Below are 18,072 nucleotides of genomic sequence, written 5' to 3'. Positions count from 1 at the left end.
TTATGAAAGGAAAAATCTCGTTGGTAAAGGCAAACATACAGTGAAGGTAGTTGATCAGCCACTTATAAAGCTAGTAGGAAGGTTAAGACAAAAGTATTGAAATCATCAATATCACAATAAGCAGTTAAGGGATACACACACCAAAAAAGGATGTACAATATGATGTTAAAAACAGTAAATGTGGTGAGGAGTAAAACTGCAGGATTGTTAAAATGCATTTGAAATTAAGAGATCAGCAACTTAACATAACCATATAAATAGATGGACAGATAGATAGATTGCTATATATAAACTTCATGGTAATCACAAACCAAAAGTCTATAAAAGATATACACACAAAGAAGAGAAAGGAATCCAAACATAACACTAAAGATATGGAAAGAGAGCAAAAAAAGAGAAAAAAACAATAAGAGTCATAAAACAACCCCCAAACAATAAAATGGCAATAAGCACAAACCTATCAATAATTACTTCAAATGTAAATGGGCTAAATGCTCCAATCAAAAGACAGAGAGTTGCTGAATGGATACAAAAACAAGAACCATATATATGCTGCCCAAAAGAGACTTACTTCAGATCTAAAGACACACATAGTCAGAAAATGAAGGAATAGAAAAAGGTACTCCACGCAAATGAAAATGTAAAGAAAGCCAGGACAGCAATACTTATATCAGACCAAACAGACTTTAAAACAAGGTCTGTAATAAGAGATAAAGAAGGACATTACATAAGATCAATGTATCAATCCAAGAAGAAGATATAACAACTGTAAACATATATGCACCCAACATAGGAGCACTGAATACATAAAGCAAATATTAATAGACACAAAGGGGGAGAAACTGACAGTAACACAATGATAGTAGGGGACTTTAACACCCCACCTACATCAATGGACAGATGATCCAAACAGAAGATCAATAACGGAACACTAGCCTTAAATGACACATTAGACCAGATAGACTTAACAGATATATACAGAACATTCCAACCAAAAGCAGCAAATTGCTCATTCTTTTCAAGTGCACATGGAATATTCTCCAGAATGGATAACATGCTAGGTCATAAAACAAGTCTCAGTAAATTAAAAATTGAAACCATATCAAGCATCTTTTCTGACCACAATGCTGTGAGACAAGAAATGAACTACATGAAAAAAACGCAAAAAACACAAACACATGGAGGCTAAACAATGTGCTACTCAACAATCAATGGGTCACTGAAGAAATCAAAGAAATTTAAAAATACCTGGAGACAAATGAAAACGAAAACACAATGATCCAAAATCTATGTGATGCAGGAAAAGCAGTTCTAAGAGGGAAGTTTATAGAGATACAAGCCTACCACAGGAAAAAAGAAAAATCTCCAATAAACAAGCTAATTTTACACCTACAGTAACTAGAAAAACAACAAACAAAACCCAAAGTTAGTAGAAGGAAAGGAATCATACAGATCACAGTAGAAATAAATGAAACAGAGACTAAATAAAAACAATGACAACAACAAAACAATAGACAAGACTGATGAAACTAAGAGCTGGTTCCTTGGTGTGACATTTTTAAAGTACTGAAAGAAAAAACCATCATCCCAGAATTTTATGCCCTGTAAAAATATCTTTCAAACATAAGGGTGGACCAGAGGACAGACAGCAGAAGCAAGAAGAACTACAATCCTGCAGCCTGTGGAACAAAAACCACACTCACAGAAAGACAGACAAGATGAAAAGCCAGAGGGCAATGTACCAGATGAAGGAACAAGATAAAACCCCAGAAAAACAACTAAATTAAGTGGAGATAGGCAACCTTCCAGAAAAAGAATTCAGAATAATGATAGTGAAAATGATCCAGGACCTCGGAAAAAGAATGGAAGCAAAGATCAAGAAGATGCAAGAAATGTTTAACAAAGACCTAGAAGAATTAAAGAACAAGCAAACAGAGATGAACAATACAATAACTGAAATGAAAACTACACTAGAAGGAATCAATAGCAGAATAACTGAGGCAGAAGAACGGATAAGTGACCTGGAAGAAAGAATGGTGGAATTCACTGCTATGGAACAGAATAAAGAAAAAAGAATGAAAAGAAATGAAGACAGCCTAAGAGACCTCTGGGACAACATTAAATGCAACAACATTCGCATTATAGGGGTCCCAGAAGGAGAAGAGAGAGAGAAAGGACCTGAAAAAATATTTGAAGAGATTATAGTCGAAAACTTCCCTAACATGTGAAAGGAAACAGCCAACCAAGTCCAGGAAGCGCAGTGAGTCCCATACAGGATAAACCGAAGGAGAAACATGCCGAGACACATAGTAATCAAATAGGCAAAAATTAAAGACAAAGAAAAATTATTGAAAGCAGCAAGGGAAAAACTACAAATAACATACAAGGGAACTCCCATAAGGTTAACAGCTGATTTCTCAGCAGAAACTCTGCAAGCCAGAAGGGAGTGGCATAATATACTTAAGGTGATGAAAGGGAAGAACCTACAACCAAGAATACTCTACCAGGAAAGGATCTCATTCAGATTCGATGGAGAAATCAAAAGCTTAACAAAGAAGCAAGAGCTAAGGGAATTCAGCACCACCAAACCAGCTCTACAACAAATGCTAAAGGAACTTCTCTAAGTGGGAAACACAAGAAAAGGACCTACAAAAACAAACCCAAAACAATTAAGAAAATGGTCACAGGAATATACATATCGATAATTACCTTAAACATGAATGGATTAAATGCTCCAACCAAAAGACACAGGCTTGCTGAATGGACAAAAATAAGACCCATATATATGCTGTCTACAAGAGACCCACTTCAGACCGAGGCACACATACAGACTGAAATTGAGGGGGTGGAAAAAGATACTCCATGCAAATGGAAATCAAAAGAAAGCTGGAGTAACAATATTCATATCAGATAAAATAGACTTTAAAATAAAGAATGTTACAAGAGACAAGGAGGGACACTACATAATGATCAAGAGATCAATTCAAGAAGAAGATATAACAATTATAAATATATATGCACCCAACACAGGAGCACCTCAATACATAAGGCAACTGCTAACAGCTCTAAAAGAGGAAATCGACAGTAAAACAAAAATAGTGGGGGACTTTAACACCTCACTTACACCAATGGACAGATCATCCAAAATGAAAATAAATAAGGAAACAGAAGCTTTAAATGACACAATAGACCAGATAGATTTAATTCATATTTATAGGACACTCCATCCAAAACCAGCAGATTACACTGTCTTCTGAAGTGCGCATGGAACATTCTCCAGGATAGATCACATCTTGGGTCACAAATCAAGCCTCAGCAAATTGAAATCATATTAAGCATCTTTTCTGACCACAACACTATGAGATTAGAGATAAATTACAGAGGGAAAAAAAGTAAAAAACACAAACACATGGAGGCTAAACAATACGTTACTAAATAACCAAGAGATCACTGAAGAAATCAAAGAGGAAATCAAAAAATACCTAGAGACAAATGACAATGAAAACACGATGATCCAAAACCTATGGGATGCAGCAAAAGCAGTTCTAAGAGGGAAGTTTATAGCTATACAAGCCTACATCAAGAAACAAGAAAACTCTCAAATAAACAATCTAACCTTACACCTAAAGGGACTAGAGAAAGAAGAACAAACAAAACCCAAAGTTAGTAGAAGGAAAGAAATCATAAAGATCAGAGCAGAAGAAAATGAAATAGAAACAAAGAAAACAATAGCAAAGATCAATAAAACTAAAAGCTGGTTCTTTGAGAAGATAAAATTGATAAACCATCAGCCAGACTCATCAAGAAAAAGAGGGAGAGGACTCAAATGAATAAAATTAGAAATGAAAAAGGAGAAGTTACAACAGACACCGCAGAAATACAGAGCATCCTAAGAGACTACTACAAGCAACCCTATGCCAATAAAATGGACAACCTGGAAGAAATGGACAAATTCTTCGAAAGGTATAACCTTCCAAGACTGAACCAGGAAGAAATAGAAAATATGAACAGACCAATCACAAGTAATGAAATTGAAACTGTGATTAAAAATCTTCCAACAAACAAAATCCCAGGACCAGATGGCTTCACAGTTGAATTCTATCAAAACATTTAGAGAAGAGCTAACACCCATCCTTCTCAAACTCTTCCAAAAAATTGCAGAGGAAGGAACACTCCCAAACTCATTCTATGAGGCCACCATCACCCTGATACCAAAACCAGACAAAGATACTACAAAAAGAGAAAACTACACACCAATATCACCAATATCAATATAGATGCAAAAATCCTCAACAAAATACTAGCAAAGAGAATCCAATAACACATTAAAAGGATCATACACCATGATCAAGTGGGACTTATCCCAGGGATGCAAGGATTCTTCAATACACGCAAATCAATCAATGTGATACACCATATTAACAAACTGAAGAATAAAAACCATATGATCACCTCAGTAGATGCAGAAAAAGCTTTTGACAAAATTCAACACCCATTTATGATAAAAACCCTACAGAAAGTGGGCATAGAGGGAACCTATCTCAACATAATAAAGGCCATATACGACAAACCCACAGCAAACATCATTCTCAATGGTGAAAAACTTAAAGCATTTCCTCTAAGATCAGGAATGAGACAAGGATGTCCACTCTCACCACTATTATTCAACATAATTTTGGAAGTCCTAGCCACGGCAATCAGAGAAGAAAAAGAAATAAAAGGAATCCAAATTGGAAAAGAAGAAGTAAAACTGTCACTGTTTGCAGATGACAGGATACTATACATAGAGAATCCTAAAGATGCCACCAGAAAACCACTAGAGCTAATCAATGAATTTTGTAAAGTTGCAGGATACAAAATTAATGCACAGAAATCTCTTGCATTCCTATACACTAATGATGAAAAATCTGAAAGAGAAATTAAGGAAACACTCCCACTTACCACTGCAACAAAAAGAATAAAATACCTAGGAATAAACCTACCTAGGGAGACAAAAGACCTGTATGCAGAGAACTATAAGACAGTGATGAAAGAAATTAAAGATGATATCAACAGATGAAGAGATATACCATGTTCTTAGATTGGAAGAATCAATATTGAGAAAATGACTATACTACCCAAAGCAATCTACAGATTCAATGTAATCCCTATCAAATTACCACTGTCACTTTTTACGGAACTAGAACAAAAAATCTTAAAAATTGTATGGAGACACAAAAGACCCTGAATAGCCAAAGCAGTCTTGAGGGAAAAAAAGGAGCTGGAGGAATCACACTCCCTGACTTCAGACTATACTACAAAGCTACAGTATTCAAGATAATATGGTACTGGCACAAAAACAGAAACACAGATCAATGAAACAAGATAGAAAGCCCAGAGATAAACCCATACACCTATGGTCAACTAATCTATGACAAAGGAGGCAAGGATATACAATGGAGAAATGGTGCTGGGAAAACTGGACAGCTACATGTAAAAGAATGAAATTAGAAAACTCCCTAACACCATACACGAAAATAAACTCAAAATGGATTTGAGACCTAAACGTAAGACCAGACACTATAAAACTCTTAGAGGAAAATATAGGAAGAACACTCTTTGACATAACTCACAACAAGATCTTTTTTGATCCACCTCCTAGAGTAATGGAAATAAAAACAAAAATAAACAAATGGGACCTAATGAAACTTAAAAGCTTTTGCACAGCAAAGAAAACCATAAACAAGACAAAAAAACAACCCTCAGAATGGGAGAAAATATTTGCAAATGAATCAACAGACAAAGGATTAATCTCCAAAATATACAAACAGCTCATGTAGCTCAATATTAAAAAAACAAATAACCCAATCCAAAAATGGGCAGAAGACCTAAATAGATATTTCTCCAACGAAGACATACAGGTGGCCAAGAAGCACATGAAAAGCTACTCAACATCACTAATTATTAGAGAAATGCAAATCAAAACTACAATGAGGTATCAACTCACACCAGTTAGAATGGGCATCATCAGAAAATCTACAAACAACAAATGCTGGAGAGGGTGTGGAGAAAATGGAACCCTCTTGCACTGTTGGTGGGAATGTAAATTGATACAGCCACTATGGAGAACAGTATGGAGGTTCCTTAAAAAACTAAAAATAGAATTATCATATGACCCAGCAATCCCACTACTGGGCATATACCCAGAGAAAACCATAATTCAAAAAGACACATGCACCCCAATGTTCATTGCAGCACTGTTTACAATAGCCAGGTCATGGAAGCAACCTAAATGCCCACTGACAGACGAATGGATAAAGAAGATGTGGTAAATATATACGATGGAATATTACTCAGCTGTAAAAAGGAACGATATTGGGTCATTTGTTGAGACATGGATGGATCTAGAGACTGTCATACAGAGTGAAGTAAGTCAGAAAGAGAAAAACAAATATCGTATATTAATGCAAATATGTGGAACCTAGAAAAATGGTACAGATGAACCGGTCTGCAGGGCAGAAATTGAGACACAGATGTAGAGAACAAACGTATGGACACCAAGCAGGGAAAGCGGTGGGGGGATGGGGGTGGTGTGTGATGAATTGGGTGATTGGGATTGACATGTATACACTGATGTGTATAAAATTGATGACTAGTAAGAATCTGCTGGATAAAAAAAAAAATTAAAAAATTTTTAAAAATATGAAAAAGTGTATATATATATATATATGTGTGTGTCTGTGTGTGTGTATGTTTGTGTGTATGTATAACTGAGTCACTTTGCTGTACAGCACAAACTGGCACAGCATTGTAAATCAACTACACTTCAATAAAATTTTTTAAATAAATAAATAAAAACCTCCTAAGGGAAAATGAAACTAGATCCTTTTAAACCCAGCTCTTACCACAGATTTAGTTTGGGTCAAGTTGTGTCCCTGACATAAGTACACATTTTAAAAGGTGTCAGAACACAACTTACAACCTCCGAAAAAAAAACAAAACATAAGGGTGAAATAAAGACTTTTTCAGATCAACAAAAGCTGAGAGAATTCATTGCCAGCAGATCTACACTACAAGAATATTAACGGAAATTCTTCAGGCAGAATGAATATACCAGATGGAAACTGCAGTTACACAAAGGAATGAAGGACACCAGGAATGGTAAATATGTGCTTGAATATAAAGAAACTCTTCTCATTTTCAATCTCTTTAATTATTTTTTTAATATTTATTTATTTAGGCTGTGCCAGGTCTTAGCTGCAGCACACGGGATCTTTATTGTGGCATGTTTAGTTGCCGCATGTGGGATCTTTAGTTGCAGCCTGTGGGCTTCTTAGTTGCAGCATGCAGGCTTCTTAGTTGCTCTTAGTTGTGCATGCGGACTCTTAGTTGCGGTGTGCGGACTCTTAGTTGCGGAAAGCAGACTCCTTTTTGTGGCATGCATGTGGGATCTAGTTCCCAGACCAGGGATCGAACCCAGGCCCCCTGCACTGGGAGTGCAGATTCCTACCCAGTGGACCACCAGGGAAGTCCCCTCTTTAATTATTTAAAGCAAAGACAACAACAAAATATCATGGAATTTATAATACATATAGAAGTAAAATGTATAACAAAAGCACAAAGGATAGAAGGTGGAAATGAAATGTACTGTCATAAAATTCTTATACTAAATGAGAAGTAATATTGTATTATTTAAAGATAATACTTATAAAGATGTATCCTGTAAATGTAGAACAACCACTAACAAAATAAAACAACAATTATATGGAGATAATGTGGGATCGTTAAAAATACTCTATTAATCGAAAAGAAGGCAAGAAAGGAGAAAAAAGGAATAAAGAACAGATGAGATATAGATAACAAAGAATAAGATGATAGATTTAAACCTAACTACAACAATAATTATACTGGGACTTCCCTGGTGGCACAGTGGTTAAGAATCCACCTGCCAACGCAGGGGACACGGGGTTCGAGCCCTGGTCTGGGAAGATCCCACATGCTGCGGAGCAACTAAGCCTGTGCGCCAAAACTACTGAGCCTGCACTCTAGAGCCCGTGAGCCACAACTACTGAACCCATGTGCCACAACTACTGAGCCTGCACTCTAGAGTCCGCGAGCCACAACTACTGAAGCCTGTGCACCTAGAGCCTGTGCTCCGCAACAAGAAAAGCCACTGCAACGAGAAGCCCGCGCACCACGATGAAGAGTAGCCCCTGCTCACCACAACTAGACAAAGCCCACGCACAGCAAAGACCCCACGCAGCCAAAAATAAATAAATAATTTTTTAAAAATAAAATAAAATAATTACACTAAGTATGCAGACTATACACTCCAAGTAAAAGACCAAGATTGCCAGATTGCACAAAAAAAGCAAGACACAACTATATGGTGTCTACAAGAAACCTATTTTAAGTATAATTATACAGATAGGTTAAAAGTAAAAGAATGGAAAAGATATCCAATGAAAACAATAACCAAAAGAGAGCTAAAGCGGCTATTAGTGGCTACATGTTAATATTAGAGAAAGACTTCAGAACAAAGAACAATACAAGAGATGTTTAAGGTGTCAATTCATCAAGAAGACATAATGGCTTCATTATACATAAAGAAAAAATGGATAGAACTGAAGATTCTGCTTCAGGTAAACTCCCTATAGACCAACCCTCCCAGTGAACAACTACAGGCTCTGGAAAAAATACAAAAACCAATTACCTGAGGATTCTGAATGGTACACTAAAATTGTAAAGGGGAGTCAAAACATGAAGCAATTGACAGAGTTGGGGAGCTTCCTGCTTTTAGGGGATTTTGCCCTGATAGTGGGCATCAATCACAAATTAGCATAACTTAAGCAACTAAAACTCCAAGAGAAACTGTGACATCTTTCTGGCCAGAGGAAAGAGAGAAAGCTTCTGGGCAATCATGGATGCCATCAAAATGAGTGGAGAATCCCAAAAGAGACAGAACCAGAAAAGGGGATGCCTTAATTCTGTGAAGGAACATCACATACATCTCAGGCTGATCCCTCCCTAAATGATATATACACAAGACAGACTCAAAAGTAGCACAGCAAAAGCTGAAAGAATTGAAATGAGACTTGAAGTGCAACTCACAGAAGCTGACACAGCTTACACTTAACTGCCAAGTAAAACATATACATCAATATTCCTCAGAGGAATATCACAGAATCCAGAGTCTACACAATGTAATATTCACAATACCCAGGATACAATCCAAAATTACTCACTGCACAACGAACCAAGAAGATATGACCCATTCCCAAGGAAAAAGACACTAAACAGAGAACAACATCAAAATGACATAAATATTAAAATGTTCAGATCTACACTCAATGGAACAGAACAGTATACAGAAATAAAACCACACATATATGTTCAACTGATTTTCAACAACAATGTCAAGGTATTTCAGCACAGAAAGAATATTCTTTTCAACATAAGTTGCTAAAACTGGATACCCATATGGGGAAAAAAAATAACCTTGACCCTTATATCATACAATATACAACAGTCAACTCAAAATGGATCACAGACCTAAACATAAGAATAAAACTATGATGCAGCCACTTTGGAAAACGGTTTGGCATTTCCTCAAAAGGTTAAACATAAGTTACCATATGACCCAGCAATTCTACTCCTAAGCATTTCTTTCCAAGAGAAATGAAAACAGGTATCCACACAAAAACTTGTACACACATGCTCATACCAGCATTATACACAAGAGGCAAAAAATATAAAGAACCCCAAATGTCCATCAATTGAAGAACAGATAAATTAAATGTGTTATATTCATACAATGGAGTGTCATTTGGTTGATACATGCTACAACATGGATAAACCTTGAAAATACATATGACTTCACTTATATGAAACATCCAGAATAGGCAAATCTATAGAGATGGAAAGTGGTTGCCTAGGACTAGAGGGGATAGGAAGTTTGGAGAATGATGGCTAAAGGGTATAGAGTTTCTTTTTGAGATGATGAAAATGTTCTAAAATTGTGGTGATAGTTGCACAATTCCGTGAGCATACTAAGAACCACTGAATTGTACACTTTAAATGGGTGAATTTATGGTATGTGATTCATATCTCAAAATAAAGTTACTACAAAATCAGAAAGCTAAAACTATAAAACTTTTATAAGAAAACATAAAAGATTTGTGTTCTTGGGGTAGGCAGATTTCTTAGAACACAAAAAGCATTATCCATAAAAGAAAGAAATTGACAAACTACACTTCATCAGAGTTTAAAACTTGTTTTTTTGAAAGACACTGTTAAAAATAAAATAAAAAGGCAAGTCTCAGACTGGGAGAAATATTTTACAAAGCATTTATCTGATAAAAGACTTATATACAATATACATAAATAACTAAACAAAATAATAATAAGACAAACAGCCCATTTTTTTTTTTTTTTTTTTTTTTTGCGGTATGCGGGCCTCTCACTGTTGTGGCCTCTCCCGTTGCGGAGCACAGGCTCCGGACGCACAGGCTCAGCGGCCATGGCTCACGGGCTTAGCTGCTCCGCAGCATGTGGGATCTTCCCGGACCAGGGCACGAACCCGTGTCTCCTGCATCGGCAGGTGGATTCTCAACCACTGCGCCACCAGGGAAGCCCCAGCCCAATTTTTTAAATGGGCAAGAGCAGAACAGATACTTTAACAATGAAGATATAAGAAAAGCCATTAAGCACATGAAAATACACTCATCATGAGTCATTAGGCAAATGCAAAATTAAAATCTGAATGAAATACCACTATACTCACTAGAATGGCTAGAATTTTAAAAACTGAAAATAACAAGTGTTCAAGAGGTTATGGAGCAACTGGAACTCTCCTCTACAGATGAGAATACAAAAACAGTACAGCCTCTTTGGAAAACAGTTTGACAATTTCTCATTTGACCCTACAATTCCACTTCTAGCTGTGTATGTACTCAAGAGAAATGAAAACATAAATCTACATAAATACCTGTACATTATGTTATTTCATGGCAGCTTCAGTAATAATAGCCCCAAACTGGAAACACAAATGGGCAACAACAAGTGAACAGATAAATAAATTGTAGTAAATCCATCCAATAGAATACTATCAGTAATTAAAAAGGAATTAAACTATTGATATATGCAACATGTATCAATCTTAAAGGACTACACTAAGTGAACAAAGCTAGACATGAAAGACTACATATTGTATGCTTCCATTTATTTACATTCTAAAAAAGGCAAAATACAGTAACAGAAAGATGATCAGTGGTTGACAGAGGCAGTGGAAGGGAAAGAGGACTAACTACAAAGGGGCATGAGGAAACTTCCTGGGACAATGAAAATGTCCTATATCTTAATTGTGGTGATTATAAAACTATGTGCATTAATTAAAACTCACAAAACTAGACATTTAACCTGGGTGAATGTTAATGTTAGTAAATTATGCTCAATAAAGTTTATTTTTTTAAAAAGGACAATTAGTTTCATTCCTTTTCTAAGTCTACAGAGGTTCTCGAGGTCTTAGGTAATTCCCCAAAGGTCTCAATATCCAATCTGCTCCATTTTTAGGGCCCAATCTTGATTTCTACTTCTTACATGTCTTATGATTAAAAGTACAGCACCTCTACAAAGGATCATAAGAGACTGCTACGAGCAACAATACATCCATAAAATGGACAACCTAGAAGAAATGGGACACATTCTTAGAATGGTACAGTCTCCCAAAACTGAAGCAGGAAGAAATAGAAAATATAAACAGACCAATTACCAGTACTGAAATTGAATCAGTAATTTAAAAACTCCCAACAAACAAAAGTCCAAGACCAGATAGCTTCACAGGTGAATTCTACCAACATTTAGAGAAGAGCTAACACCTATCCTTCTGAAACTATTCTAAAAAATTGCAGAGGAACAAACACTTACTAACTCATTCTATGAGGCCACCATCACCCTGATACCAAAACCAAACAAAGATATCACAAAAAGGAAAATTACAGGCCAGTATCACTGATGAACATAGATGCAAAAATCCTCAACAAAATACTAGCAAACTGGGACTTCCCTGGTGGCACAGTGGTTAAGGAACCGCCTGCCAACACAGAGGACATGGTTTGAGCCCTGGTGCGGGAAGATCCCACATGCCTCAAAGCAACTAAGCCTGTACACCACACCTACTGAGCCTGTGCTCTAGAGCCCATGAGCCACAACTACTGAGCCCACATGCCACAACTACTGAAGCCCACACGCCTATAGCCCATGTTCCACAACAAGAGAAACCACTGCAATGAGAAGCCCGCACACCGCAACAAAGAGTAGCCCCCGCTCACCATAACTAGAGAAAAGTCCTTGCGCAGCAACGAAGACCCAACACAGCCAAAAATAAATAAATAACAAATTAATTTTTTAAAAAATACTAGCAAACCGACTCCAACAATACATTAAAAGGATCATACACCATGACCAAGTAGGATTTATTCCAGGGATGCAAGTATTCTTCAACATCTGCAAATCAATGTGATACACCACACTAACAAACTGAAGAATAAAACCATATGATCATTTCAATAGATGCAGAAAAAGCTTTTGATAAAATTCAACATCCATTTATGATAAAATCTCTTCAGAAAGTGGACACAGAGGAAACATATTTCAACATAATTAAGGCCATATAGGGACTTCCCTGGTGGCACAGTGGTTAAGAATTAGCCTGCCAATGCAGGAGACATGGGTTCTATCCCTGGTCCAGGAAGATCCCACATGCCATAGAGCAACTAAGCTCATGCACCACAACTACTGACCCTACACTCTACAGCCCTCGAGCCACAACTACTGAGCCTGCGTGCCACAACTACTGAAGCCCGTGGACCCATGCTCGGCAACAAGAGAAGCCACCACAATGAGAAGCACACACACTGCAACGAACAGTAGCTCCCACTTGCCACAACTAGAGAAAAGCCCATGTGCAGCAACGAAGCCCCAATGCAGCCCAAAATAAATAAATAAAATAAATAAATTTTAAAATAAAATAAATAAAGGTCATATACGACAAACCCACAGCTAACATCATACTCAATGATGAAAAGCTGAAAGCATTTCCTCTAAGATCAGGAACAAGACAAGGATGCCCACTCTCACCACTTTTATTCAACACAGTTTTGGAAGCCCTAGCCACAGCAATCAGAGACAAAAAGAAATAAAAGGAATCCAAATTGGGAAAGAAGAAGCAGAACTGTCACTGTTTGCAGATGACATGATGCTACACATAGAAAATCCAAAAGATGCTACCATAAAACTACTAGAGCTCATCAATGAATTCAGTAAAGTTGATGGATACAAAATTAATATACAGAAATCTGTTGCATTTCTATATGCTAAAAATGAAATATCAGAAAGAGAAATTAAGGAAACAACCCCATTTACCATTATATCAAAAAGAATAAAATACTTAGAAATAAACCTAGCTAAGGAGGCAAAAGATCTGTATTACAAAAACTATAAGACACTGATAACAGAAACTGAAGATGACACAAACAGATGGAAAAATATACCATGTTCTTGGATTGGAATAATCAATATTGTTAAAATTACCATGACTACCCAAGGCAATATACAGATTCAACACAATCCCTATCAAATTACCAGTGGCATTTTTCACAAAACTAGAACAAAAAAATTTTTAATTTGTATGGAAACGCAAAAGACCTTAAATAGCCAAAACAATCTTGAGAAAGAAGAACAGAGCTAGAAGAATCATGCTCCCTGGCTTCAGACTATACTACAAAGCTACAAATCAAAACAGGGTAGTATTGGCACAAAAACAGACATATAGATCAATGGAACAGGATAGAAAGTGCAGAAAAAAACCCACACACTTATGATCAATTAATCTATGACAAATGAGGCAAAAATATATGATGGAGAAAAGGCAGTCTCTTCAATAAGTGGTGCTGGGGAAACTGGACAGCTATGTGTAAAAGAATGAATTACAACATTCTCTAACACCAGATACAAAAATAAACTCAAAATGGATTAAAGACCTAAATGTAAGACCAGATACTATAAAACTCCTAAAGGAAAACATAGGCAGAACACTCTTTGACAAAAAAAAAAAAAATCACAGCAATATTTTTTTGGATGCATCTTCTAGAGTAATGGAAGTAAAAACAAAATAAACAAATGGGACCTAATTAAACTTAAAAGCTTTTGCACAGCAAAGGAAATCATAAACAAAATGAAAAGACAACCTATGGACTGGGAGAAAGTATTTGCAAATGATGCTACCAATGAGGGATTAACTTCCAAAATACACAAACAGTTCATACAGCTTAATAGCAAAAAAACCCAAACAACCCAATCAAAAAATGGGCAGAAGACTTAAATAGACATTCTCCAAAGACATACAGGCACATGAAAAGATGCTCAACATTGCTAATTATTAGAGAAATGCAAATCAAAACTATAATGAGGTATGACCTCACACCAGTCAAAACGGCCACCATTAAAAAAAATCTACAAATAATAAATGCTGGAGAGGGTGTGGAGAAAAAGGAACCTTCCTACACTGTTGGTGGGAATGTAAATTGGTGCCACCGCTATGAAAAACAGTACGGAGGTTCCCTAAAAAATTAAAAATAAAGTTATATGATGCAGCAATCCACTCGTGGGCATATATCGGGAGAAAACTCTAATTTGAAAGGATACATGCACACCAATGTTCATAGAAGCACTATGTACAACAGTCAAGACATGGAAGCAACCTAAGTGTCCACTGACAGATGAATGGATAAAGAAGACGTGGTACATGAATAGAATGGAATATTACTCAGCCATAAAAAAGAATGAAATAATGCCATTTGCAGCAACATGGATGGACCTATAGATTATCATACTAAGTGAAGTCAGAAAAAGACATATGATACCACTTATATGTAGAATCTAAAAAAAATGATACAAATGAATTTATTTACAAAACAGAAACAGACTCACAGACACAGAAAACAAATTTATGGTTAACAAAGGGGACAGTGGGGCAGAAGGTTGGGGTGGGGGAGATAAATCAGGATTTTGGGATTAACATATATATACTACTATATATAAAATAGATAAATAACAAGGACCTACTATATAGCACAGGGAACAATCCTGTAATAACCTATAATGGAAAAGAATCTGAAAAAGAATAGATATATATGTGTACGTATAACTGAATCACTTTGCTGTACACCTGAAACTAACACAACATTGTAAATTAACTATACTTCAATTTTAAAAATGGTTAAAAAAAAGTATAGCACCTCTGAAACACAAAACTCTACATTTTGTGTGTTTGGTTTGGAGAATACATAGACCAGACCGACATAAAATCTACATGCTATCATCTCCAGCTAAATTACAGATGCAGTCAAACATTATTTGATCCTTCTGGAACTTTTCAGGCTTCCTTGCTTGCTTTTCTCATCTCCCCATTAAAAAAAATGTACCATAAATACCTAGTAGCTCATTCCTATACAGGGGAAAAATCTCAGTTTCAGAGACTGCAACATTAAACAGCAGATCAGCTTTAAACACATGTAGTCTGTTTGCCAATACCTACAGAATGCACTGCATTTTCCACAAAGATTAATGAATTTCTCATTATACCATCACTCCCAAAATAATCAAAGGCAAATAAAGAATACTGCAACCAAGGGAAAAATTAAGCAGATTGGGCTATAATGTTGCAATTAGGTTTTAAAGAACAAACAAAGGCATTTGGGAAAGGGGCTGGCACATATCATCCAGAATTCAAGATGGGCTTTCCTGCATATCTACAACAGCAAGAAACTGGAAATGTATAAAATAGCCCATGTGAATTGCATACAGAATATAATGAGGACCTTGGAGAAAACCAGAATTAATCTTTCACACAGATATCTCCAAAGAAAATGAAAAAGAACAAGATGTGAAGGGGGGTATAGGGCACTTGTAAGTTCTGACATGGACAAACTGTATTACCCAAATGTTTTGGAAGACACACCACACTTTAAAATTAATCTTGCTCTATAGCTCTACACAGTCAACAGTAAGTGAGAGACTGCTATTAGCAAAGAGATATGACAACCAATAAAAGAACAAACAAAATAAACTCACACATGATTGCAAAAGGCCCAAATGCAAACTTAAAACTGTCTACAATAAAATGGAATTATACTTAAGGAGAAATATGTCTCTTCTTCCATTACTGTAGTTCACCCCCTGCAATAAATCAGGGCCAGTGTCTTTTATTTATGTGTAAACCCATATTCCTGGTAGGCAAACTGACCTAGGTGGCAGTCACTTATCCTAGTGCTCTAATATATATCATAAATGATAAGATTGGGAGAAACAAAAGCTAGGTGTTTGAGGATGGAGTTGGGCTGACACTCACCACAAACTTCTCACCATTCTGCTCCACATGTTTGTATGTGGGGACCGATATGGGCACTGCTTGCTTTTCTGTGTAATCATAAAATGACTGTCCCAACGAGTCGTCACTGGGATCTAGGTTATCTGCCTCATGAGGAGGTACAGATAACACTGTCAAGATCAATTCCTTCTCGCCTGCTCGGATCAGGTCCACCACCTGCTTGTGTGTCGCCCCCTCAACATTCACGCCGTTCCTAAGGGGAAAAAGGGAAAAAGACAATCCCATAAACCAGAAGGGTCCAAACACCTTATAGCTCCACCCTCCTGCCCCCACTCCAGTGTCATGAAGTATGAACCACAAAATAAAAAGATCAGTTTGGTTCCAGAAAAGCTGTTTATGTTTTTACAAATCATAATGTGAAAAAGTGTGTGTGAACTTATGGCAGGGGGAAAAAATGGCAACAGGTGAAAGGACCTACCTACCCTTCCTCTATGCTAGAACCTCGCACACAGCCTCAGGAAAACACAAGGGAATGAAGGTGAAGCTGAGGAGGGAACAAAGCTTTTAAAGCCAATTTCCTCATCCTAACTAAGCACGTATACAATACAATAAAGTGGCTTTTAACAATCCTGCCATTTGAACTGTTCTTTGTCCTTTTCAAATTTCTTAGAATTGGGAATTCTGTCAAAAGAAATTTTTCACAAAATATGCTCCCTTAATTTGTAAAGACCCAAAAAGTATGACGTAAGATAGTTCTTTTACATTTGTATCTAATTTCTCCCCATATCTTAAAATCGGTCAACTTAATTTTCCTTTATACCAAGTTTCATCACCTTGGGAATTAAATGATATATATCTTCATACACACTAGTTTCCTCTATCACTCAGTTTTTTAAAAAGCAAGGAGATAACCTCTCTAAAATTTTATTATCTGACCCAACTTCCTTTGTTCTCCCAATCACTTCAATTAGTATCTACTTTTTTTTCTGTTCCGTGCTATCTCACTTAGAGCCCTGTGTAACCAGTTCAAACTAAAAAATGTACCACTAAGTTTACACAGTAAATCAACCTACGCATTCTCCTTCCTGTTCCACTGTGTATAAAAAGGCTGAAACTAGGAAAAGTACAAGGTTTGGAAGAACAATAATTTTGTCAAGAAAGATGCTGAGTCCCGCAAAACTCAGCAAACTGAACTACCTTCCCAGAATGCTGACCCAGCCCGTTATCTCAGCAAAAACCACTAGGCAGCTAGCTGACCTGGAGGTTCCCTCCATGGCTATCCCAAGAGGGTTAGGAAATACACACCTGGCCTTTAGTCAATTTGATAAAAGCTTATCTACACTTTAAAGTCTTTTTCACTCTTGTTCCAAACCATTAGGGTTTTTCCTTCCTGCAAATGATGCTAGGTTTAATAACAAGCCTTCCACAAACTTTTCAATCACTGGAATTGTCTGTCGGAGTATGATATCTGAAACATCCAGTTATATAAACAGAACAGGCAGATCATCCAGCTAAGCCTCCTTCCTTATTCTAGGTTTAACAATCTAGCCAGTAAATACAGTGCTCTTGACATTTCACAACCTAAAGTCTAACTTAAATATACACACACACATACACACACACACACACACACACACACACACACACAAAATACAGCAATTTTACAACTGGCTAGCTATAGAAGAAAATAAAGAGCTCCCTCCACT

At 36.6% G+C, this 18,072-nt stretch overlaps 1 protein-coding gene across 2 annotated transcripts in view; it reads right to left on the bottom strand.

The window, feature by feature from the left end:
- SNX27 (sorting nexin 27) overlaps positions 1–18,072 on the bottom strand; it is an 81,034-nt gene that overhangs the window by 39,603 nt on the left and 23,359 nt on the right. For both annotated transcript variants that reach the window (XM_059080240.2, XM_067036101.1), the window contains exon 2: positions 16,388–16,619. In XM_059080240.2, coding sequence (XP_058936223.1) covers positions 16,388–16,619 — 232 coding nt within the window. The remainder of the gene's footprint in view (positions 1–16,387; positions 16,620–18,072) is intronic.

This window comes from Kogia breviceps, chromosome 1 (assembly GCF_026419965.1).
Source record: "Kogia breviceps isolate mKogBre1 chromosome 1, mKogBre1 haplotype 1, whole genome shotgun sequence".
Classification (NCBI taxonomy): Eukaryota; Metazoa; Chordata; class Mammalia; order Artiodactyla; family Physeteridae; genus Kogia; species Kogia breviceps.
This window is presented reverse-complemented; position numbering and strand designations above follow the sequence as displayed.